This window comes from Chelonoidis abingdonii, chromosome 2, assembly GCF_003597395.2.
Source record: "Chelonoidis abingdonii isolate Lonesome George chromosome 2, CheloAbing_2.0, whole genome shotgun sequence".
Lineage (NCBI taxonomy): Eukaryota > Metazoa > Chordata > Testudines > Testudinidae > Chelonoidis > Chelonoidis abingdonii.
The window spans coordinates 58,172,051-58,197,450 of record NC_133770.1 but is presented as its reverse complement, the minus strand read 5'-3'; the positions used below and the strand labels follow the sequence as shown (position 1 = coordinate 58,197,450).

The following is a 25,400-nucleotide window of genomic DNA, read 5'->3' as shown; positions in this document are numbered from 1 at the left end:
GAAGGAAACGGAAGGTCTGGGGTGGGGCCACAAACATGATACTTCTATGCTGAGCTGCATGCAATTCTAGGTGAGTCTGCCACCAGAACCCCACCCCTGTCTGTGGATTCCGAGATGGGGGCGGTAATCTCAGCCATGGCTGAGGATTCTGCGGACGGGGAAGATGAGGAGGAGGAGGAAGAGGAAGAGGAGGAAGAGCTTGCAGAGAGCACACAGCACTCCATTCTCCCGAACAGCCAGGAGGTTTTTCTCACCCTGCTGCTGCATGTTAACAGGAAAGAAGCAGCACTGAACGGGCTTTGCTTGGTATTTGGGAAAACCTCTGGTGAGTGTACCTTTGTAAATATAAAACATGGTTTAAAAGCAAGCGTTTTTTAATGATTAATTTGCCCTGAGGACTTGGGATGCATTCGCGGCCAGTACAGTTATGGAAAAGTCTGTTAACATGTCTGGGGATGGAGCGGAAATCCTCCAGGGACATCTCCATGAAGCTCTCCTGGAGGTACTCCAAAAGCCTTTGCAGAAGGTTTCTGGGCAGGGCAGCCTTATTCCGTCCTCCATGGTAGGACACTTGACCACGCCATGCATGTAGCAAGTAATCTGGTATCATTGCATGACAAAGCCTAGCTGCGTATGGTCCCGGTGTTTGCTGGCATTCAAGCAACATCCGTTCTTTATCTCGCTGTGTTATCCTCAGGAGAGTGATATCGTTCATGGTAACCTGGTTGAAATTCAGGAATTTAATTAAGGGGACAGAGATGGCCATTCCTACTGGGCTGTTTGCCTGTGGCTTAAAAGAAATCCTTCCCTGCAGTGCAGGTAGCCAAGCAGGGGGGAGGGGGGAATTGGCGCTGAGCTTTTTTTGCGTTTTGGCTAGCAGGGATCTTCCCTGCTACCAGCCATGCAGTGGTGCGGGGGGGAAGGGGGGTGTTTAGCAGTGATCTTCCATGATACCAGCAGTGGCGGTGGGGGAGGGGTAAAGCAACGATCATCCCAGAGAATTGGATGGGGGGTGGTTTCTGCTGCTGCATGTTAACAGGAAAGAAGCAGCACTCACGGGCTTTGCTTGGTATTTGGGAAAGGAGGGCACTGGATATATGAAGGCTGCAGAAGCCGAAAGACAATGGCTTACCATGGCCGCATGCAAGCTGAATTCTGCTGCCCGGACCTGCGTCTGTGATCTCTAAACACCAGAGCCGCAGGCACTCAATATTAAGATGCAAAATGCGACCTTGTAGTGAAATCACATGTGCTATGTAAGGTGAATAGTGTTGTTCACCGTGAAAGAGTATAACATTGTTCTGTAAAATGTATCTTTTTAAATACTTCTCTCCCTTTTTTCCCTCCTCATGCAGCTGCAAATTTTTCAAGCCTCCCTACTCCATCCCGAAGGCTAAGGCTATCTCAGATAAGGCGGCAGGAAAAAAAAAGACGTGAGACGAAATGTTCTCGGAAATCATGGAAGTGACCCGCAATGAAAGAGCTCATCTGAATGAGTGGAAGGACGTGGTATCAAATTACAGGAAAGATGCCAGTGACCGTGAGGACAGGAGGGACCAACGTGAGAGAGGAGAGAACGGTGAGGAGAGGCAGAAGATCAGATGAGAGGTGGCAGGGAAGATCAGCGGTGGCGGGATGCAACTCTGGGGCTGCTGCGTGATCAAACTGACATGCTCCGGCGTCTGGTGGAGCTTCAGGAACAGCAGCAGGATCACAGAGTGCCGCTGCAGCCCCTGTGTAACCACCCTCCCCCTCACCATGTTCCATTAGCCTCCTCACCCACCAGACGTGTAAGAACGCGTGGGGGGAGGCTCCGTGCACCCGCCACTCCACCCCAGTGGACAGCCCAACCAAAAGGCTGTCATTATTTGAAATTTTTTAGTGGCCTTTTCCTTCCCTCCTATCCTCCTCCCAAACCCACCCGGGCTACCTTGTCAGTTCTCTCCCTCTTTTTATAATTAATTAATAAAGAATACATGATTTTTAAACGATGAGTGACTTTATTTCCTTAGGAAGCAAGCTGTAATCGAAGGGGGGGGTGGGTGGCTTACAGGGAATGAGTCAATCAAGGGGGGGGGTTTCATCAAGGAGAAAACAAACACAGCAGTCACACCGTACCCTGGCCCGTGATGAAACTGGTTTTCAAAGCTTCTCTGATGCGCACCGCTTCCTGGTGTGCTCTTCTAATCGCCCTGGTGTCTGGCTGCGCGTAATCAGCGGCCAGGTGATTTGCCTCAGCCTCCCACCCCACCATAAAGGTCTCCCCCTTACTCTCACAGAGATTGTGGAGCACACAGCAAGCAGCAGCAATAACAATGGGGACATTGGTTTGGCTGAGGTCTGAGCGAGTCAGTAATGTGCGCCAGCGCGCCTTTAAACGCCAAATGCACATTCTACCACCATTCTGCACTTGCTCAGCCTGTAGTTGAACAACTCCTGACTACTGTCCAGGCTGCCTGTGTATGGCTTCATGAGCCATGGCATCAAGGGGTAGGCTGGGTCCCCCAGGATAACTACAGGCATTTCAACATCCCCAACTGTTATTTTCTGGTCTGGGAAGTAATTCCCTTGCTGCAGCCGTTTAAACAGAGTAGTGTTCCTGAAGACGCGAGCGTCATGAACCCTTCCTGGCCATCCCACGTGGATGTTGGTGAAACGTCCCTTGTGATCCACCAGTGCTTGCAGCACCATTGAAAAGTACCCCTTGCGGTTTATGTACTGGGTGCCCTGGTGCTCCCAGTGGTGCCAAGATAGGGATATGGGTTCCATCTATCGCCCCACCACAGTTAGGGAATCCCATTGCAGCAAAGCCATCCACTATGACCTGCACATTTCCCAGAGTCACAACCTTTCGTAGCAGCAGCTTAATGATTGCTTTGGCTACTTGCATCACAGCAGCCCCACAGTAGATTTTCCCACTCCAAATTGATTCCCGACTGACGTAGCTGTCTGGCGTTGCAAGCTTCCAGAGGGCTATTGCCACTCGCTTCTCAACTGTGAGGGCTGCTCTCATCTTGGTATTCTGGCATTTCAGGGCAGGGGAAAGCAAGTCACAAAGTTCCATGAAAGTGCCCTTACGCATGCGAAAGTTTCGCAGCCACTGGGAATCGTCCCACACCTGCAACACTATGCGGTCCCACCAGTCTGTGCTTGTTTCCCGGGGCCCAAAATCGGCATTCAATGGCTAGAACCTGCCCCATTACCAGCAGGATCTCCAAAGCGCAGGGGCCCACGGTTTGAGAGAATTCTGTGTCCATGTCCTCATCACTCTCGTCGCCGCGCTGCCATAGCCGCCGCCTCCTCGCCTGGTTTTGCAGGTCCTGGTTCAGCATAGACTGCACGATAATGCGCGACGTGTTTACAACGTCCATGATGTCTTGATCTGAGCAGGGTCCATGCTTGCTGTGCTATGGCGTTTGCACAGTTCACCCAGGAAAAAGGCACGAAACGGTTGTCTGCTGCTGTCACGGAGGGAGGGGTGAGGCTGTACCCAGAACTACCCACAACAATGTTTTTTGCCCCATCAGGCACTGGGATCTCAACCCAGAATTCCAAGGGGCGGGGGAGACTGTGGGAACTATGAGATAGCTATGGGATAGCTACCCACAGTGCAACACTCCGGAAATCGACACTCGCCTCGGTACATTGACGCACACAGCTGAATTAATGTGCTTAGCGTGGCTGCATGCACTCGACTTTATACAATCTGTTTTAAAAAACTGATTTCTGTAAAATCAGAATAATCCCAGAGTGATACCCTAAGAGACAATAGGTGCTATTTCTATCACTGCTATCTCTTAGATTTACCACCAGAGGGAGTAGCTTCAATTCCTTCCTGGAGACTTTACCAGGAACTATTGGAAAAAATGTATGCACTGTTTCTTGTCAGTGCTGCCCATTTTCACCTGCACTAATACCTCAGAGCCTTTTGCAAAGAAGTTTGCAGACATATTCCACTGTTACAGCCTTGTCTCGGGAAGACTTTCCTTCTTGGGGGCCTTCTGCCAAGGCTTATGGTGTAGAAATTGTTGTAGAACCAGGAGTAAATCTAGCTCATTCTCGGTGAATAAAATATATGTTATGCATATTATATTTCTCCAAATTGTATCAAGAGCTCACTTTTATTTGTACCTTATTTGAACTGTGCATTAAAAAGTATCTGTAGCTTTCCGAGCCATGCATACAGTAGAGGGCTGGCAGATAATAGCTTTGCAGCAAGCCTACCTATTTAAAAATGGTGGCGTAGTTGTGAATTTTGGAAGTGCCTTTGAGGGAGCAAAGTTCACAGAAGCAAGATTCCCTTCCTCCTGTGCTCTCTGCTCTATTATACACCTGTTTATTTTGCACTTGAACTGGCAGTTGTTAAAGCCTGTAGCTCCCCTTCATGTCCTGAAAATGATAGATGGTCCTGGGTCCAGCCTAACATGAGTCTTTCTTCTTCTTTGAGTAGTGTCCCTGTGGGTGCTTCACTTGAGGTGCTCATGCACCCCAGGTGCCTTCTATCAGAGATTTTCAGCAGCAGTACTCATTCGATCCGTTCATGCTCCCTAGCTATTCTCATTCCTCATATGGCAGATGAACTGCGTTTGATTCCTTCGCGAGTATCCTGCTAGAGAAGGACCATTCTTGGTGCTCACAAATACCTGCTTATTTGTTACTCTTATAGTTTTGTTTTATTTTATAATTAAATCTTTAATCTTTTATTTTGTTGATATTTTATTTCTTTGGGGGTTAGTTTTTTCACTGACGGAAGTTTTTGCCTCCCACGTCCACCCTTCTCTACTGTTAGAAGAAGACTGTTTTGTTTTGGTGGAATGCTTAAGTCCCCAGGCTTCAAATGTTACCTCACTTGTCAGGAGTCCTTCCCAGTTAGTGACAGCCAGTCATGCTTTCTCTCCTGCCTCCAGGATACACAAGTGCCTTCAAAATGCAAAATCTACATTAGTTTTAAGAGTTGCTTCAGGAGTGACAGGGAGATTCAACTTTATGACGGAGTGCTCTCTTGAACCTCATCTCTTTCCCCCCTCAGTACAGTGGCTTCCAAGTGACCATAGTGCCTCCTCTATCTCCAAGAGGTCTGCAAGTGGTGTGGGAAAGACTTCCACCAAGAGGAGTACTAAATCTCCTCCTTTCTACTGTACGGGAGACTCCAAGCCCCTTAAAGGCTTCCATGGATGGTTCAAGCACCTCAGTACCGAGAATGCTAAAATGAAGTCCTCAAGCTCATCTAAATCACACAGTGCCCGAGAATCCATACCAAAGAGTTCGGTACCATTGAAACATGACTGAATTGCTAAAACTCCAGGGACTCCACACCTTGAAGAAGTTGGCACCTCCAGCTGCACTGACTGCATCTTTGGCACCTTGACTGACCATCTAGCAGTTGTTGGAACCCCTCATGCCTTTGTTGGTACCACAGACCTCATTGTGGGAGCCTAGTAGGCTGCAGACATGGTACCACTGCATCTGGCACTGCAGGAATTCAGGTTGTACCTGAGTATCCTTTACTGAGCTCATTCAGAGCTCTGGTACCTCATGTATTGATGGAACTGCCTGATTCCCCTATACCCAGGCATATGGAAAGAAAAACCATCACTTCTCCTCTGCCTGTTCCTCCATTAGACTATTCAGATGAGAGTTCTTCAGACTCTGTTTTCTGTTCAGTAGTCTTATTATCTGTGTAGACCACCCTCATCTGAATCTGCTCCTTTAACGGACACTTCAGAGCTAGGATGCACTCAACCTGCTCTCCTCATTGTTACAATCAGTCCTGGATGCCTCCCCCATTCTCTTATGGTCCTCCCCAGTGGCCACATTGGGACCCTTGGCTGTTTACTGCCAACAGGTCTCCAGGGTTCTCAGCACTGTCAGGGAATCCAATGGTCAGCAGTGTTTGATTCCCTCCATTTCCTCTCAGCAGTCTCCACTGCAAAAGGTCGTTGCAGGTCAAATCTTGGAGATTATAACACCAAGCTACTCCATCCATTCCTACCACCCTCCATACCCATCCTTTTTCAGGGACCATCTCAAGAGGTTGTGTCCCTCCTCTACATAGAAGCTGTGGAACAAGTTCCCACTCAGTACAGAGGAAGCCAATTTTACTGCAATACTTCCTGGTTGCCAAAAACAAGGGTCAATTCAAGATCTCAGGATGCTGAATACCTTTATCAAGGTACAGAAATTCAAGATGGTAATATCACAGCTATTATTCCATCCCCAGATCTGGGAGACTATATCGTGACCCTCAACCTTCAAGACATGTACTTTCTTGTTGTGGTAAATTCCTCCCACAAGACATTCCTACGCTTTCTCATCGGTCAGGACCCTATCTCAGTATTGAGTCCTCCCTATTGGACACTCTATCACACTCATTGTGTTTACAAAAGTTAGTTGGCCCAGTATGTACTACATACATTGAAAAGATACTCTTCCCTCTGTTCATAAACTGTCAGTGATGGAACTAATACAGAGCCCAGTGAATCCTTATCTTAGCAGTTGGTTTGTCTGGCCTCCAAAACACTATACCCAAAGATCTCAGCAGACACTTCACCCCCCAAGATCATGTGTGGGAACTTGACAGTTCCATCTCAGGCAGATATTCCTTACCTGGAGTTTTCTGAACATAGACCTTTTCCCTGTTACTGTCAACTGGAAATGTGTGAAATTCTGCCTGAGGGGAGGTCTTGATCACCATCCCCGTGGGACACTTTCTCCTTTCTTAGTGTCCTATATAACTTTCTTCCAATGCCTCAAATCCTCGGGGTTCTAAAAAAAAATTAGACTGGACAAAGCCACTGTAATCTTGATCACTAACCTGGCTGAGACAGATATGTTTTTTCCACCTATCTCCCAATGATGCCTATTCTTCCCACTAAGGATTTGGGGATTGTTTGCCGCCTCAGTCCACTCTGACTCAGAAGATAATATTTGGATTGCTGATGGGGTTAGAACTCTCCTGTTCCAGAGAGGTTCAAGAAGTCCTGCTGAACAATAGAAAGAAACATACCTTCAGGAATGGAAAAGATTTTACCACTGGTACACTCACCATTACCTTTTTCCTGTTGACATGACTCTCTTGGAGATTCTAAGAATACCGTTTCACTCTAAAGCAAAGAGATCTCTTTCGAGTTCCATTAAAGTTCACCTAGGGGCCATTGCAGTATTTCATTCTCCTGTGGAAGGTTTTTTGGTATTTGTTGACTCTGTAACCTCCAAATTCATCAAAGTGTTGTCCAACCTATTCCTGAATGTCAAAGAGCTCACTCCAGCTTAGGACTTGAACTTAGTTCTTAATTCTTAGATGAAACTTCTCTTTGAGTTGTTAGTTACCTGCACCCTTTTAAACCTTTTCATGAAAACCACCCTTTTAGTGACAGTTAACTCTGCTTGAAGAGTTGATGAATTAGTTGGATTTGATAGTGGATCTCTCTTATTTTGGCTTTTAGGGTAAGGTATCTCTGATCAGACTCCCACAGTTCTCACCCAAAGTCATCTCAGACTTTTGTGTAAATTAGGCAATTCATCTGCCAGTTTTCCACCCTAAATATCTTTAGGGAATGCTGCCCTTTACACCTTACATGTCCTACTAATAGGACAGAACTAAACCTTTTCAAGATTCTCCAAGGCTTTTTGTGGACAAAGTTAAAGGGTTCACTCAGAAACTTTCTAATTGGGTTTCCGGCTGCATTTCTGCTGCTCGGCAGCTGCTAATGTGCTGTGTCCTCCTAGGATAGGATCATAACTCATGCTACCAGATTTCTGTCCATATCTGTTGCCCCAATGAAAGATGTTTCTAGCCCAGAAATCTGCAAAGCTGCTACATGGGCTTCAGATCATACCTTCTCAAAACACAATGCTTTATTGCATGCCTCTAGAGCAGATGCTATCTTTGGTTCTACAGTTATGCAAACAGTTCTAGACCTGGTTGTGAAGTTTCCACCTCCTGCAGAGGGTAATGCTTGGAAGTCACCTTAAGTGGAGCATGAAGGAGCAGTTACTCACTGTGTGCAATAACTGAAGTTTTCTGAGGGGTATCCCTGAGGGGGGTTTCACTACCCACCCTCCTTTCCCTCTGCTTTGGTGTCTCCTCTCCATGGGTTTGAGTGGTAGAGAAGGAACTGAGGCCAGTTCATCTTTCGCAGTCCTATATATTTTTGATAAGGGGCATGAGGATAGCGAGAGTATTTGCACAGGCTGAACAAGCACTGCTGCTGAAAATCTCCATTCGAAGATGCATGGGGCATGTGTGCGCCACAAGCAGAGCACCCATAGTATACCCATCTCAAAGAACTTCACAAGGTGAGTAACCTCTCCTTTGTTTTTCTCGTTATTAGTTGGGAGTAGGAAATAGGCACCTCTCCCACCCATCTCTTTCGCAGGGGAGGTTGATCCTGCCCTAACTATAGCAGAATGACAAGGGGACCTCCCAGGTGTTGAAAAGTTTGTGGGGGGAGGGGAGGCCTTCCCTGGACTGTGTGTGTGTGTGTGTGTGTATGTTTAAAAAGAGAAGTTCCTTGGCATGATAGACCCTTTCCTCCTAACTTTAGGCTGACAGAGCGATTTGTCATGAAAAGCTCTATCTTTAAGCTGTGTAGGTCATTTAAAAAACAAAGAGAAAACCACACACTACCAAACAAACAACTGCAGGCAGCTAGGGAATAATCTGCCTACCATGTCCCTTCACATCATTTCTCTGTCTAGTTGCCAAAGAATTTGTCCGTAGAACAGATAATAAGCAGAACGTAATGCCCACTCTGGGACTATATTGTTATTACCTAGGACGAAATACTCCCTCAGAATCATAAATAGCTTCTATTGCTGCATAGTGGGAAAGGCTCTACATAAGAACAACCATACTGGGTCAGACCAAAGGTCCATCTAACCCAGTATCCTGTCTTCTGACAGTGACCAATGCGAGGTGCCGCAGAGGGAATGAACAGAACAGGCAATCCTTTCCCAGCTTCTGGCAAACTGAGAATAGGGACCCCTCCTATCCCATCCTGACTAATAGCCATTAATGGGCCTATCCTCCATGAATTTATCTAGTTTTTTTTCAGACCCTGTTATAGTCTCAGCCTTCACAACATCCTCTAGCAAAGAGTTCCACAGGTTGCCTGTGCATTGTGTGAAGAAATACTTCCTTGTGTTTATTTTAAACCTGCTGCCTATTCATTTCATTTGGTGATGCTTAGTTGTTGCTTTATGAGAAGGAGTAAATAACACTTCCTTATTTACTTTTGCCACACCAGTCATGATTTTATAGATCTCTATCATATCCCCTCCCCCCTTAGTTGTCTCTTTTCCAAGATGGAAAGTCCCAATCTTACTAATCTCTCCTCATATGGAAGTGTTCCATACCCCTAATAATTTTTGTTGCCCTTTTCTGAACCTTTTCCAATTCCAATATATCTTTTGTGAGATGGGGTGACCAAATCCGTATGCAGTATTCAAATTATGGGGATACCATGGATTTATATAGAGGCAATATGATATTTTCTGTCTTATTATCTATTCTTATTCCCAACACTCTGTTGGCTTTTTTGACTGCTGCTGCACATTGAGTGGATGTTTTCAGAGAAGTATCCACAATGACGCCAAGATCTCTCTTGAGTAGTAACAGCTAATTTAGACCCCATCATTTTATATGTATCATTGGGATTATTTTTCCAGTGTGCATTACTTTGCATTTATCAACATTGAATTTTATCTGTCATTTTGTTGCTCAGTCACCCAGTTTTGTGAGACCCCTTTGTAGCTCTTCGCAGTCTGCTTTGGACTTAACTATCTTGAATAGTTTTCTATCATCTGCAGCATTTGCCACCTCACTGTTTACTCCTTTTTCCAGATCATTTATGAATATGTTAGGGTGACCAGATGTCCCGATTTTATAGACACAGTCCTGATATTTGGGGCTTTTTCTTATATAGGCATCTATTACTTCCCATCCTCTGTCCCAGTTTTTCACACTTGCTGTCTGGTCACCCTAGAATATGTTGAACAGCACTTGTCCCAGTACAGACGCTTGAGGGACACCACTGTTTGCCTCTCTCCATTCTGAAAACTGAACATTTATTCCTACCCTTTGTTTTTTATCTTTTAACCAGTTACCAATCCATGGGACGACCTTCCCTCTTATCCCATCACAGCTTACTTTGCTTAAGAGCCTTTGATGAGGGACCTTGTCAAAGACTTTATGAAAATCTAAGTACACTATATCCACTGGATCCCCCTTGTTCACATGATTGTTGACCCCCTCAAAGAATTCTAGTAGATTGGCAAGGCATGATTTCCTTTTACAAAAACCATGTTGACTCTTCCCAGACAAATTATGTTCATCCATGTGTCTGATAATTCTGAGGTGTTTATGAGCCAGCAGACAAAGAGGCAGCTCTTCCCCCTGCATAGAACCTATAAATTCAGTTTATAAACTGTAACCTTGTGCCTTGGTTCCTAATCAAAATCACAATTACTAATAAATATCTAAAAAACTAAAATAAATGAGCATCAACATAAAACTAGTTTAGGGTGATATAGCTAGTGATTGTGTGCAACTTTTTCATTTTTAGGGTTGGCTGTTCCTTGGTTTGTTGCTTATTTATGGTCCACTTCTTCTGCCTTAAAATCAGTGACAAAGCTTCTATTAACTTCTGTGAAAGTAGAATCAGGACCATAGTCAGTCATGAGACTTGGTGTGAGTGAAAAAGTTACTGTTACCGTTGTGTGCTAACGTCTGTGTATGCCATATGGAGGATTCATTTTAAGTGTAGTATAAAGAACTGAGGAAGAAATTTGTATCAAAGCTGCCCTGGTTTGAGATCTTCTAAATGACTATTTGTTGTTAAATTCTGTTTCAGGATATGGAAGTAAAATGAGTGAATGTCACTCAACGCACTATGAGTCAGTAATGTTGATTTTATTTATATTTAAAGTCTTACACTGAGGGAGTTTGTTTCATATTGTGTGGGCTCCCCCCCACCCCCCGGCAGTTTTAAAATCTGCAGTACTTTGTTGCTGATTTTTGGCAGTGCACAAGAGCAAAAATTTAATTTGCTATTTTCTAAAAGTGCATTGTGTTTATGTAATGGATTTCTGCATCAGTTGCAGCCTGTAACACAGTTAAGTGTTTTAATTGGCAGAACACCCACATCAAGACTTGTTTGTTTTTCTGATAAGGATAATGCCAGCTAAGTTAGTCCATATGTTCTGTTCAAATAAGAAGAGGCACATTCACATGGAATGGCCAATCTTAAAATTGAAAAAAGTAAAATGAAACTAATGTGAAACAAAAAATGTATTTATGGGTTATAATTTATTTTATGTTAACTTTAATACAGAGTAAATTTTCTTTTTGAGAAAAAAAGATCAGTTTGGATTTTAGGTGCTTTTTAGCTTAATACTGTATATATTGACAACATTAATATATCTTAGAATGAAAATGTGTAAAGTTTGTAATTATTTATCTCAGAAAACTTTACATTATCTTTATTTTCCAGTGCCTAGTCACTCTGTTAGAAGACTTGAAATGTATTCAATACAGTAAAATTTAACAATATTAAAAAATATATTGAGTGGGGTATTAAGATAAGGGTTAAAATTATGGAGCTCTATCTAATAAAACATACTGTGTACAGCTGCCAGTCCTGAAGAAGCTCAACAGGACTCTGGGGCTCCACAGCTGCAGAATCTATTTCTGATTCTTCGGGGAATATTGGAAAACCTCCATACTCTTTGTCAGCCTTAAAGTCCCATATTAGGCATCTTTCTTGCTTCCTCTACAGAAAGGAGGCCCTGACACACAGGATCTGATCCTGAAGTGTCCAGATAGGCAAAAATATTCCCACTAATTTCAACTTCTGTTGACTTTAGTTAATGTAGGTATTTTGTAGAAATCATTCAAAGTTGTGTTCTAAGTAGGGTTTGGCTTTGGACCAGATACAGAAATTCTTATTTCACTAATGTACTGTTCTTTATTACAAAGACATTGTTATCTTTATGATGTTGGATAAATCCTCAGGGATTCTAACTCAGTGACAAGTAACTTGAGTTTAAAGAATAGAACAATACTATGGTTGTCAGAATTTAACTAGTAACTCTAATGTGTAAATTCTAATAGAACTACATGACATTTGAGTTGCATTATGTCCTTTGAATTATGCTGACAGTACTATGACTGAGGCCTCACACAGCACATTCAAAATCAGGGCTGTTATATAGCATTGTGAAATCCATTTGTATGGTCTTTGATATCATAAATCAATTACTGGATAAGAACCAGCCATACTCATAGCTATTTTTTTTTCATGTCCAACAAATATATTGAGGGATGATCTTCATTTACTTTACTTTTTCATAACACTTCTGTATGTGTCAAAACACAACAGAGTGGAAAGTTCTTAATCATTATTGGCCAAGTTCAGTTGCATCCTGCTACACTAGATATGAATTTGGCCCAGTGTGTTGTGGTATATTTTAGTCAGGTATATGGTATTGTTGGGCTACACCTCCTTTGTTTTTGGTTGTAAAGCTAGGATGAAAATTGGAGCAATTCATAAATATTGGGCACAGTTTTGCTTTTTGTTGCACACACAAGTAAAATTTCTGAGTCACTTGAATGTTCATTTGTCCAGACCCTGCATTTTCAATCAGAAATTATGTATCCCTTATATAGTTGTAATCTTGGTTAGAATGTCTAATAAAGAAATGGCCAGGACACTCACAGCAATATAGGAACACACAGAACACAAAAATCAAAGAACAAAAATTTAAAAAATTCTTGCTGCTTGTATTTAACTGACAGAGATTCACTACTTTTATTATGTTACATGCTGTGTTACTTATAAATACAGATTGACATCTAGTGTCTTAAAAAAGAATGTAAGGTAGTTTTAATAAGGCTGTTGGTATATGTTAGGTGAATCTCAGTTGCTTATTAAAACAAGTTAATAGTTACTAATTTTAGAAAAATAAAGAAGCCTGCCAACACACCAGCCAAAGAACCTGGGGTCTACACAAATAGTTACAAACTATAATTAGCAACCATGAAAGCAGCACAAAGCAAATATTTTAAAACACAGCTGCAATATCAAAAAAACCCAAACCCTCAGTGATAGTGTTTGAGTGTTTTGTAAATGGGAGCTTATATTGATTACAACGGGGAAGAAATCTTTTAAACATTCATGTTTTCATTCACTTTTTAAAGGCAAGTGTAATCTACGCTAGGATATTTTAGGTCTATCCCCATCTAGTGGCTGGTCCACACACAAGTTTTATGAGTCTGCTACTGCTTCCAGATGGAGGATTTCTTCCTTTGGATCAAGTACTAGGGGCTTATTCTTTTAGTGCTGAAAGTCCAGGATATAAATCCCACTGTAGTCCCAATCGAGATTGGTTCTTTGATAGACAGAAGGATGTGGATTCATAGAAAGTAGGGCCAGAAGGGACCATTATAATCATTATCTGACCTCTTGCTTAACACAGACCATATGATTTCCACAGACAGTATGTTTTACACCCTGAAGGCCCGTAAAGCCAATCTGTTGAAATTTTAACAATTCTGTAGCTGTTAAGCTGGAACAATATATATTTTAGAACTAACTCCCATCTAGTTAAATAGTTGCCTTATTACATCTATAAACAGGAATCTGTTGCAGTCTTAACTACTAGTGTCTACCTTTCTTCATGGCTTTGGAAATGCATGGACGTCCATGAGCTTCTGATGAATCTATTATCACATCAGTTTCTGTGTATTTAAAAGGATTATGTTGTGATCTGCTGTGAAGTAATAAATGAAGTAACAGCTTGTCTTTTATGTTCTTGAGTCAATCTCCAATTTTTATTGGCACTTATGTATTTCACTGTGTATTTCATTAAATGAAATCTGTTTCTTTTATGTCCTGTGCAGAATGTGAAGGATGATGGGCAGCATGTATGGAGACTGAAACACTTTAACAAGCCTGCCTACTGTAATCTTTGCTTGAACATGTTAATAGGAGTAGGCAAGCAGGGTCTCTGCTGTTCCTGTGAGTATGTGTATTTCAGTGAGCATTCTCTAGTACTGCTGCTTACTAAGTGTTACATTCATAGTAGATCTCCTAGATCCTCTGTATCCATGCTCCTGCTGCCATATTGATTATTTTTCCTGTATTTTACACTTGAGTGTTTGAACTAGTTTTAAATTCTTCAAACATTGAGACTTTCAAAACCTCCTTTGAAAGGATATTCTGTATTACAATGACCTCAGTATTAGGGCATTTCCTCTTATATTCTGTGTAAATGTACCTTGGCTTAATTTCTTCCTGTACATTCTGGTTGTGATGTGACCTTAAATATTTCTTCTCGTTCTCTGGTATTTCTCCCTTTAAATAATTGTAAATAGTTATATTATTCATATTCTTCCTTAGTCATCAACTTGCCCAGGTACTGTATAACCATACTTAGAATAATTATGAGGAAGATTAGAATAACTATCTGTCATATTGGGGCCTGATTTTCAAAGTACCAGCACTGGCAATCAATTTACATAGATGCTATGATTTCCTGTACAATCATAAATAGGGTTGCCAACTTTCTAATCACACAAAACTGAACACCCTTGTCCTGGCCCCAGCCCTACATGCTGCCCTGCTGCTTCTCCGAGACCACACACTCCATTCACTCCATCCCCCCTCCCTCAGTCGCTCACTTTCCCCCACCCTCACTAACTTTCACCAGGCTGGGGCAGTGGATTGGAGTGTGGGAGGAAGTGAGGGCTCTCGCTGGGGGTGCAGGCTCTGATGAGGGGCCAGAAATTAAAAGTTCAAGCTGCAGGAGGGGTCTCTGGGCTGTGGCAGGGGTGTGTGCGCACTGGCTTGGGGCTGGGGATGAGGGGTTTGTGGTGTAGGGAGGGGGTGCATTCTCAGGGCTGGAGTGGGGGGTTGGAGTGAAGGAGGGGGTATGGGCTCCAGATGGGCATGTGGGTTCTGGGGTGAAGCCAGGGATGAGGGGTTTGGGTGCAGAAGGGGGCTCAGGGCTGGGACAGGGGGGAGGGGTGCAGTAAGGGTTGCTGGGTGCCTTCAGTCCTTCAGTAGCCAGTATTTTCTTCTTGTGAAGGTACTTACACACTGTAATCAAGTCGCCTCTTAGTATTTTTTTTTGATAAATCAAACAGATTGAGCTACTGTAAAATGTAAAACATTTTCTCCTTCCCTTGAGTTAAAAGTAGCCCATCAAAGGTATATTGACATATTTTTCTGAGCAAGTAGTTGTACTGATGAACTTGAGACTACCAATTGTCAATAAAGGTGACAGAATCAAACATTTATCTTTTTCAATGGCGAGCACTGTCTCATTTAGGAAATGAATCCCGTATATACTGGTTTCCATATCAAATAATCAAATTCATTGGAGTAAAATAGCCCTTTTTATTCTAAACATTTTAAAGAAATAGCAATCTAGCAACTTCCTTTCCCAGGGCATGCCTGCTGATTACTCTGCAGTCCCCCTTTCTGCTCTCAGCTCCTGGGCTTTATTACAGACTCCTTCTGTTCTCATCCAGCTGAACCTCATCTAATTAATACCTGCTCCCTGACTTCTCCTCCAGGTGCAGCCAGGGCAGTTAATTGGTCCAACTAGCCACCTTAATCCTTCAGGCCTTGTGTGGGGTGGACAGACCATCACAGGGACAAGGAACGTCCGGCCTTTGGGTCTGCCATTGAGGAAAAAGAAGGGAGGGGGCATGGTCCTGTCCAAGTCTGGACAGATCACAAGAATTTGGAACATCTACAGACTACCCAATGACTCAACCAATTTCAGATTAGCTGTGCTTTTTCTTCTCTTGATTTGACTTTTTAAGGTTACGCACTGTCCAGGGACTACAAGCAGGAAGGTGAACATCTTGTCTCGGAAGGACGAGTACCATTAAGCAGAGGAGGAAGTTCTCACCGCCATCCTTAAATGCTCCCACTTTGTCTGTGGGGGCATCAATGTCATCTGACAACCACTATCCTAATTCTGTTCCCAGGTGATCTATTTGTGGCCCTAGTCTGTCAGTCTCTAAGAAATACTGGTATGTCCTCAGATTCAAGCTTCCACCTGCAACGAGACCTCCTCTATTATAGGGATTGCTTCTTGATTCCTGGCAGGAATTTCTCCACCTTTTCAGCACTGAGCCTTTCACCTCAACAGCCTACCACCTGCAGACAGATGGCCAAACTGAAAGAGTCAAGCAGACCTTGGAGCAGTACTGTCACTGTTTTTAGAATTTCCATCAGGATGATTAGCTTCCACTGCTGTGGTTCTCATACAACAATTCAACCTATGCTTCACCTCAACAGACTATATTCTTTGTGAATTCTGGTTTTCATCTCCAGTTTCATCCGGACCTACCAGATGGCTGTGCAGTCCCAGCAGCCGCAGACCCAGGCCTTCACCTTCAATGAATATACAGTACAAAGAATTCAAAGAGCACTTACTTGCCTCTAAAGAATCTCATCGTATTATACCAGCCAAAAGCAACAAGGCATCTCTCAACTTGCCATAGGGGTTAAAGGTTGGACTCTTGTCCCAAACTTGAGAAGAGACCACCCTTCCACCAAGCTCGACCACCAATACTTGGATCCTTTTCAGATCATTGAACAAATAAATCCAGTGCCCTTTAAGCTTCATATCTCAGTATGCATCAAGATTCACTCTGTCTTTCATGTTTCCCTCTGCAAGCTGTTTGTTAACAACCCCTCCCATGACTGGGTAGACCCTCCTTCACTCCCTGTAAAAGTCCAGGGGCAGAAAGAATACAAAATCCATCAGATCCTTGATTCCTGATGGGTCAGAGGGAAGCTCCAGTATCTGATAGACTGGAAGGGGTACTGGGCCAGAGGAAAATGTTCACACTCCCATTCTCTTCTGAGAATTTTACCAAAGATATTCTGACCAGCCAAGGCCAAGGCCCCCTAGCAGGACCCCTCAGGGTATGAACTGGGGGAAGTAATGTCAGGAACTCAGCTGGCTCCAGACACAGTCTCCTGGCAACACAATGAGCATGTCTGGGCCCAATAAGCTCTCACTAAGTTGAACAGAAGAGCCAGCACATCATTTAAGCCTTGTAGCAACAGTAGCACATCAGCTGCTCAATATGTTCTACTCCTGCAGTTGTGTCACATCCGCTTCCTATACCTGTCTTTGTGCCAACCCCTGCCTGTTTGCGCCTCAGCCCTAGCCTCTACCTTCCTCCGAACCCTGACTCTTGGCTCCAATCACTGTCTTATCTCCTGGCCACAATTCCATTTCTGTTCTGACTCTTGTCTCCTGACCATGATTCCAGTTCCACCTTCCAGCTCTCTTCTGACTGCTAGGTCTGGCTCCTGTTCTGACCACCAGGTCAGACTGCCTACATCCCAGCATATGGCAGGTATATTCTGTTCTGTTGTAGATATCAGTAGTATGAAAATAGGACTTTCCGTGTCTAGAAAATAAAAGTTCCTTGGAAAAGAAGAGTGCTACTGTTCGTAAACTTCCTTATTTGCATTTACCATGACTGTCTCTTTTTGCTGCGATATTCTTCTCTTTTCTTTACTTGCTATGTTGCTTGACACTGAATTGATCATTTTTCAGTAGTGATCATCACTTTGTAGGGAACTTAAGGGTTCCTTTCAGTTTCTTCAAGTAAGCAAGTAGGAAGGGCCTGAATTTTTTTCTTACGAAACCACTCCTACACTTCCATATCTTCCTGAAACCCTCCTCCATTCCTTCTACCTAATAAATGACTCCCCTCCCACATATTTTTGAAGCATTGCTATAGATTGCACTTTTTTTTTTTTTAAATTGTGTAGGGAGAGAAAAACAACAGCTAGAGAACTGCAGGGGGCCCCACCATCTCTTCATGGCACAATCAACAATGTTACTCCCTGCAGTTTGTCTGATTAATGGCTGCACCTCCCACTGGGTCTGTGTAATAGGTGCAAGCAAGGTGTTTAGAAGTGCTTTGTGCTTAATTGCTGTCAAGGCCAAAAGCATGAGACTTATCTGATGCAGGCAGACATTTATCCTTAGCTTTAAATAGTTGAATCTATTCAGTGCTGTCATTATAAGCACTAGCATTATTTCCTCATCAACGCACAGTGATGCACTAAAGTTAACTATTCAGTCATCACAGAAATATGAGAGTAGAGCTTTATAATTGAAGTCAGGGGAGCTTTGCATCATAAACTGGCACTTTTATATTCCCCCATTATAGTTAGTGTGATCTTTATAGACAAGGTTTGTCAATAAAGACAAGTATGTAAAACTGATGGTTGTGGATTTAGAAAAGGAAGCTTCTCTATATAGGAGTAGCGTTATGGCAAGCAAGAGTTGAGCTTTGGATGATTATATGAAATGCATGACAGCAATAGCGATCTGGAAATGAACTAATCAACCATTTCAGATTTATAAATCAATAGAGAGAATAACATAAACTCATTGGCTTTTATTTTCATGCTTACCAGCTGCTCTCTTGCCTATAATTTGTAAAATATAGATTTCTTCCTACTAGCAAATGACACCAAACCATTTGGCAGTCTTCAATTTGTCTTTAATATTATTGTCGTTTGGGAATTATTGTGAAAAATTTTAGTGAGGACTGATTTAATTAAGCATTTCCTGCTGTTCCATGATAGAGCATTCTTGGATTTTTCACTTGCATAATATTTCCTGTACTAATTGGCCTTTTGTATTGTATGGAAAAAACAGGCTACTTTGAGTTTTTGTTGACTGATTGATTGGCTTGATTAAGTAGTAGTAGATGTGAAACCGAGTTCTACTAATGTCATTTTTTTTCATAGAAATGTAGTCAGAAACAGCATTAACTCAGTCTTAACATGCTTCTCTTTTCAGTTTGCAAGTACACAGTCCATGAACGCTGCGTCTCAAGAGCACCTGCCTCTTGTATCAAAACATATGTGAAGTCCAAAAAGAACACAGATGTAAGTCTGTAGTAGCAGCTTTCTCTTCAGCTCGTATAAATCTTTTGCCTTTTACTTTGGCATGTAGCTGTTAAATTTGGCAATCCTACCTATGCCTGCACTTTTCTTTCATAGGTAATGCACCACTACTGGGTAGAAGGAAACTGTCCAACAAAATGTGATAAGTGTCACAAAAATATAAAATGTTACCAAGGCCTGACTGGACTTCATTGTGTTTGGTGTCAGATCACAGTGAGTACCTACAGTGAAAACATTAGCACTGATAAGGTAGGCTGAAAACACTGCAGCTTCCTTTTACAGACACCTAATGCAAAAAGTCTTTCAATTTTACCATCAGTTATGATCGAGGTGCACGTAAGATTGACATGTTCGGAATATTTATGAGCGTCTTTCGGTGGCATAGCCTTAACACACTGAAACATATCCTCTTCTCTGTGCCAATATGTGAATCCGTTAAACGTAATGAGAGCTGTACGCACGTTTCTACAGAAGAATAGTCTTCATTATAGTGCTTCCATCTGAATTTTATAGAAAGATTATAAATGTTTTTCATTGTGGATAAAAGTAAAAGGCAAGATCTCTGTGAAGTTAGGGCAAAATCACACCCCATGTTGCACTATGGAATAGAGGTAATTAAATTGCATCTTGGCCCCTGAATAAACAGCAGAGCAAAATGTTTTCATAGCACATGAAATTTGTAAAAATAGAGGGCCAGAAAATCCATGCACCAAATCCAGTCTTCCTCTAGCTAATGTGTATTCAGCAGCAACTGTATGAACATTCACGGAACACTGACTTTGTTGATGGACAGGGCTGTCCTTACCCATATGCAAAGTACGCAGCTGTGTAGGGCACCAGGAAATTTGGGCCATCAAATTTCCTGGTACCTCATGCACCTGCGTGCTGCTCCAGGCCCTGCTCCGCCCCATCCCTTTCTCGCCTCTTCCCGCCCCTGCTCCTACCCAGCCCCGCCGCCATTCCCCTGAGCTCTTCAGCATGGCTGGGCCTGCACTCACTGGCGGTGGGAAGTGCAGACCCGGCCCCAGCTGCGTCGCCGGTGAGTGCTGAGGGGTAGTTCCTCCCTGCCCCCGAAGCCAGCCCCCGCTGCCCCCTGTGAGGGGTGGGGGGGCTGTGTAGGGCCCCAGAATAGCTAGGCTCGGCCCTGTTGGTGGGCTCTTTATGGTAGAAGAAGCAAATCCAGCATCTCTGCTCCCAGTCACTGTGCTTTCAGGATTTGAATCTAAATGTGGAAAAAGTCAGTATTCTATTTACTTATTTTAATTCTGAAAGATTAAACATTTGTTCAGTCTTCTAAAGAATATCATGGGACAATCACTTGTGACTATGTGGGTAATTTAAGATACACTTTTTTAACATAGGACTAGTACAAACTTTGAAACATCATAGAAGAAAATGGGTCCAAATTATTTTCAATTATATATGTTAGGACTACAAATCTAGCAATTTTTCAGGGAGGAAAAATATATAGCCCAGATAGCCATCAAGCTTTGGGTAGTTTGGTTTGAGAGTAAAACACCTAAGCCAAATTTTTCAATGCGAGTAACTAACTAAAGTCAGGCAATTATAATCTGCGTTTAGGTGCCTAAATAAGAGTGGTATGATATTTTCAGAAATGATGAACATCTAAAACTCCTACTGAAGTGAAAGGAAGCTGCAAATGTCCTGTACCTGTGAAAATCATACTCATATTAATTAGGTACTTAAATATAGACCAGATTTTAAAAGGTATTTAGGCACTTAAGAGGTTTTTTCTAAAGCTCCTAGGTGCCTCGGTCCTATTGCAATTAAGAGCCTAGGTGCTTTTGAAAATTCCTTAGGTGCCTAGATGCATCTTTAGGTGCTTAAGTGCACTTTAAAATCTGACCCTTGGATCCTTAAATTTAGACCTCCAAATTTGAAAATGTTAGCCTTGGGGTTTCCATATCTGTCAACCATGATTCTCTCTATCTGCCAATATTTTAAGGATTTATATGTGGTTTTTTCCTGAAAATAACATGCTTTGTTTTGAAATTCAGTGTATTCATCTTTTCAATTTACTTCTAGGATTTCAGGTGCAAATTTACAAATATTTCTGCTTCATTTTTATACCACTTCTCGTATAATATTCATTTCCCTTGTAATTCCAGTTCAGAGCCCTTTTTAACCCTTTCTCCTTCCATAAATATCACCATAGGTATAGAAACCTGCTGAAATGCCTTAAAGCTACCAACTTAAAACCAAAGCAAAACCGATATATTTGTAACAGACACACAAGTGACTTTTGAATGGTCATATTGAAGATATTAAAACTATCACCACTCTTTGCAATCATATCTTTTCACTTGCTTATATACAGCATTCCTGCTTCTTGTTGATGATATATTTAGTTGCAGTGTGAGCAACTGTCAGATTCAGAATTGCCTTGTAAAACCTATCTTGCATCCATTTAAAATGTGTGCCTTTTTTTATAAATGAAGAAACAGAGAAACACAGAGAAAAATAATTCAGCATTGTGTAATAATGCTCATTAACAAGCACTGCATTTTAGCAAGCCAGTGTTGCTGTATGTTTTGTTTTGCAACTCAGTTAGCTACACTGAATCTCTCTCTTTTGGCCTGATTCTTAGCAGGCAATAGGTTAAAAAGTGTCTTGAATCACCTCTTGTGCTTTTATAGCAAAATATCCATGGAAAAGCAGGAGTTCCTATCCCTGTTCCAGTAGCTGAGTGATTATTTCAATATATTTCTGTTTTTTCTTGACCTTTTAAAAATGATGGGGCCATGATCCCCTGCCCGATCCCCTCCCTATGCCACCATTCTGGCATCCCTGTCCTGGGAAGAAGAATATGGTTGTCTGTCTCTGCATGGATCACCAGATTTCAGTGCAGCTTCTGGGGTTTCTCTGCAGTTAGAGGTCCACATCCCCTTCAAGTGGCAGCAAACTCTTTCCCCAGAGGGGTTGCTAGTTCAGAAATTTCATGACATTCACCTTGAAGTTTTCTAAGCAAGTTTTCCCCTCTTGTGGGTTTCTCTTCAGGATGGAGATACAGTATGTCTTTTAGTATTTTGTAATATTGATTGTAATAGGGTTTTTTTTCTTTTAGTTTTATTTTTGGAGGTAGCAAGAGTAAAGATGTGTGGATTAATTCCTATAAGATAAGAGCCATTTTAGACATCAGTTCTACCTCCAAACCAAGTCACACACTTTTCAGAGTTTCAGTATGAGTTTGGCTAATGAGACCTCCTTCCCTGGACTACTGGTTTGCTCTTTGTGACCCTCTTCCTAATTCCCTGTCCAGCTGTGTCCTGCCTTACAGCTGGTCTTCTTTTCAAGGCTTCTTCACAGACCTCCAGACTTTCCTTCCTCTTCCCTAAGGAAAGTCATTCTACTTCAAGCTACTCCACAAATTCTTGGCTTTCACTACAGATCCTTATTTCCACATCTCCCAGGCATCCAGTTGTGAGATAAGTAATGTAAACTAGCTAGCTTTGTGGACATGGCACTATTGCAGGAGGAAGGATACAAAAATGTTAATAAAACAGTTAATTTTTAATATGATGTGCTTAGTAAATTACTTTACTATCTCACTATGTTGTTTTCATTAGCTATAGCGTGCACATCTTCAGCTATTCCTTTTATTTCCTATACCTCACTTCTGTTCAAAGATCAGCAGAGACTAATAAGATTAAGCTATTTTTTTTCAGAGATAAGTTTGCATGGCACTGAGTAGCAGAGCTGCTAATTATCACCAAGTGTGCGAAGATACTTTTATTTGATGTTACATGGCCTAGTGTTCGTTAATTATGGTACAAGTAGCCTTACCACTGAGGCAGGGAATTAGCATGACAAATGCTTTAGATTACAGGGCTACCAAAATACCCTCACAATAAGGCTTTAATATTCAGAGTAAATCCAAACTCATTAACTTTTATTTTCCGTTGCTAAGTAACTGCCTTAAGAGGTAACTTTGCAGTATAAATGAATACGGACAAGGCTAATACTGGGTGTCATTCTCTTCAAAATTCAGAAATATTATGTCTACATTATACTGTGCTAGATAATTTTATCAAAAATGGGTTACTGGTGAAGTGTATATGTCACCTACTGAATTGATTATATTGTAAGTTTGATACAGTTAATGCCAACATGGATAAATCATCTAAAGAAAAACGAATCACTCGCTCACTGGAAAAATATGATTTATAGGAGCAACTGTTGAACTACATATTTTACATCACCTGCTGAATGAAATATCACCTATTGAGCTAGATGTTGTATGCTACCTATTAAACCACTTAATAAATAAATTAGATATATTTCCTAAAGTTTTAGATGCTTAGTACACCAGGGTACCCTCTATAAATTAAAATATACATAGCTGGTAGTAAAACACATCAATTTGGAATCATGCTCTTACGTGACGTGCACACACTATCTGACAGACTTAATATGCAGTATATTAAATCAATGTAGCGATAATAAACTACACCAAATTCCACACTATAAAGTGGTATTTTTATTGTGATTGTCTGCTGATATTGTAAACCATGAAAATGAAACTTGAATGGATTGCATTTGTCTCTATAAACAGAGATAACATTATAGCTTTGTATTGTGTTTGGATGCGTATATTTAAAGTATGCTGTTTAGGGAAATTTGAATTAAGTTAAATTCTAGGGTACCAGTAAGAAACCTAGACTTCTGTCTAATTCAGACTATCTTTTTCCAACAGTTTATATCACTAATTGTATTTCTTAATATTTTATGTTGGCTTGAACTTCTACAATCCCTCCCTTTCTTCTTTGAATATAGCAGTAACTCAGTGCTCTTTAGTAAATGACCTTTGGAATATTCTCTCATTGTTCTGAGAGTGGAACTATTCTAATTGCTCTCAAAAGAATCTCCATGTTAGGAAAAAATGGAGAAGTGAAATCCTAATGGAGTTTTGCCATTCACTTCAATGGTTCCAGGATTTCACTCATGCCCTTCAGAGCTTTGTTTGGGTATATATTACACTGTCACTCTTGGTATCCTCTTAGTATTGGTGTCATTATTAAACTAATGAAGTAGCAGTGGTATTTCAGAAATGCTCAAAGTCTTCACCCAGAAATGGGGATCCTTTGTGCAAAGCACTGTACAAACTATAGTAAGAAACAGTCCCTGGCCTGATGAACTTACAGATCGAGAAGAGATCTTCCATAATAAAGATTGTGACCACTCATAATGCTACAGTGATGCGCTGCCTTCCTCATCCTACAGCACTGCTATTACTCTGCAGTCTGGATCAAATGCTCGACTTCCACCATTGGACGGATTTTGAAACTTATGGCTCCTCTTCGCTATAATACCATAAATTCCAAGGCTCCCAACCAGGAGGATGCAGCGGCCAGAGGTGACTATGCAAAGAGGAGGAGGTGTCCACTGGTGGCACTGTGCTCCACCCTCTGTTAGCAGTAAACAAGCTCTCTCCCATCACTCAGCCCTCGGGGCTGTACTTCTCAATCCACCCTTTCCGCAACCCATTACCCAGACAACCAGCAGCCATCCCATGCACCCACCCCCCAACCATTCAGCTACCCCAGTCATATGCAGCATCCATCCAATTGCTCTAGCACCCATCACAGGTATCCCCAGTACCAGCACACCCAGCTACCCTGGCACTCATTCCAGCCACACCCACTACCCATCCAGTAGTCAGTGGCTGCTGCAATGTCACTCAAGGAAGGGAACTGGAGAAGCAGATAAGTAGAGGTGAAACTGAGGAGTACAAAAGAGAAAAAGGGAATTGGGAGTGATAGAAATAGGGGGATTAAAATTGGAAGAGGAGAATAAGAGGCGGGAAAGGATTGAAGGAAGGGGCACAGAAATGGGAGACGCTAAACCACAATTTGTTTCTGTAACAGAAGTCATTCGGAAGTTTCAAAACTTGTCAGTTACATAGCAGAGCATATTCAGTTAGATCTAAAGCAATTTTCCCAGATTTACTTTTGTAATTGCTGGCACATCTGACCCATGCTGGCACCAACATTGCCCCTCTGCCATGAGGTGGAAGATGTCTTGGGCCTTGCAGGTTGACTTCTCAGGGGAGGTGATCAGTGAAGCAGAATCTGGATATGTTCTAAGAGATGATTACCCCTATAACAACATGTTCCCAAGGATAATAGTCTTTACAGATGGACATACATAGGTATAGAAGGAATTTTAGGTTATTTTTAGAAGATTTTTATGGCTCTTGCTGAGCCCTGTATAGTTAGATCATGTTAAATGAAGTATGAAGGAATCTTAGTGTTAAAAAATCATGAGTTAGGCCTTCCAAAAGTCATGAGATTAGCCAAAAATTCCTAAGGACTTGTCTACACATACAGCGCTTCAGTGGCACAGCTACAGTAGTGCTTAGTGAAGATGCTCCCTACACTGACGGGAGAACTTCTCCCATCAGGTAGGTACTCCATCTCCCTGAAAGGT

General features: G+C 42.1%; 1 protein-coding gene across 3 annotated transcripts in view; it reads left to right on the top strand.

Annotated features, from left to right (window-relative positions):
- The window catches only part of DGKB (diacylglycerol kinase beta), a 495,108-nt gene that overhangs the window by 122,767 nt on the left and 346,941 nt on the right, over positions 1 to 25,400 (top strand). For all 3 annotated transcript variants that reach the window (XM_032784097.2, XM_032784098.2, XM_032784096.2), the window contains exons 9-11: positions 13,901 to 14,018; positions 18,847 to 18,935; positions 19,050 to 19,166. In XM_032784097.2, coding sequence (XP_032639988.1) covers positions 13,901 to 14,018; positions 18,847 to 18,935; positions 19,050 to 19,166 — 324 coding nt within the window. The remainder of the gene's footprint in view (positions 1 to 13,900; positions 14,019 to 18,846; positions 18,936 to 19,049; positions 19,167 to 25,400) is intronic.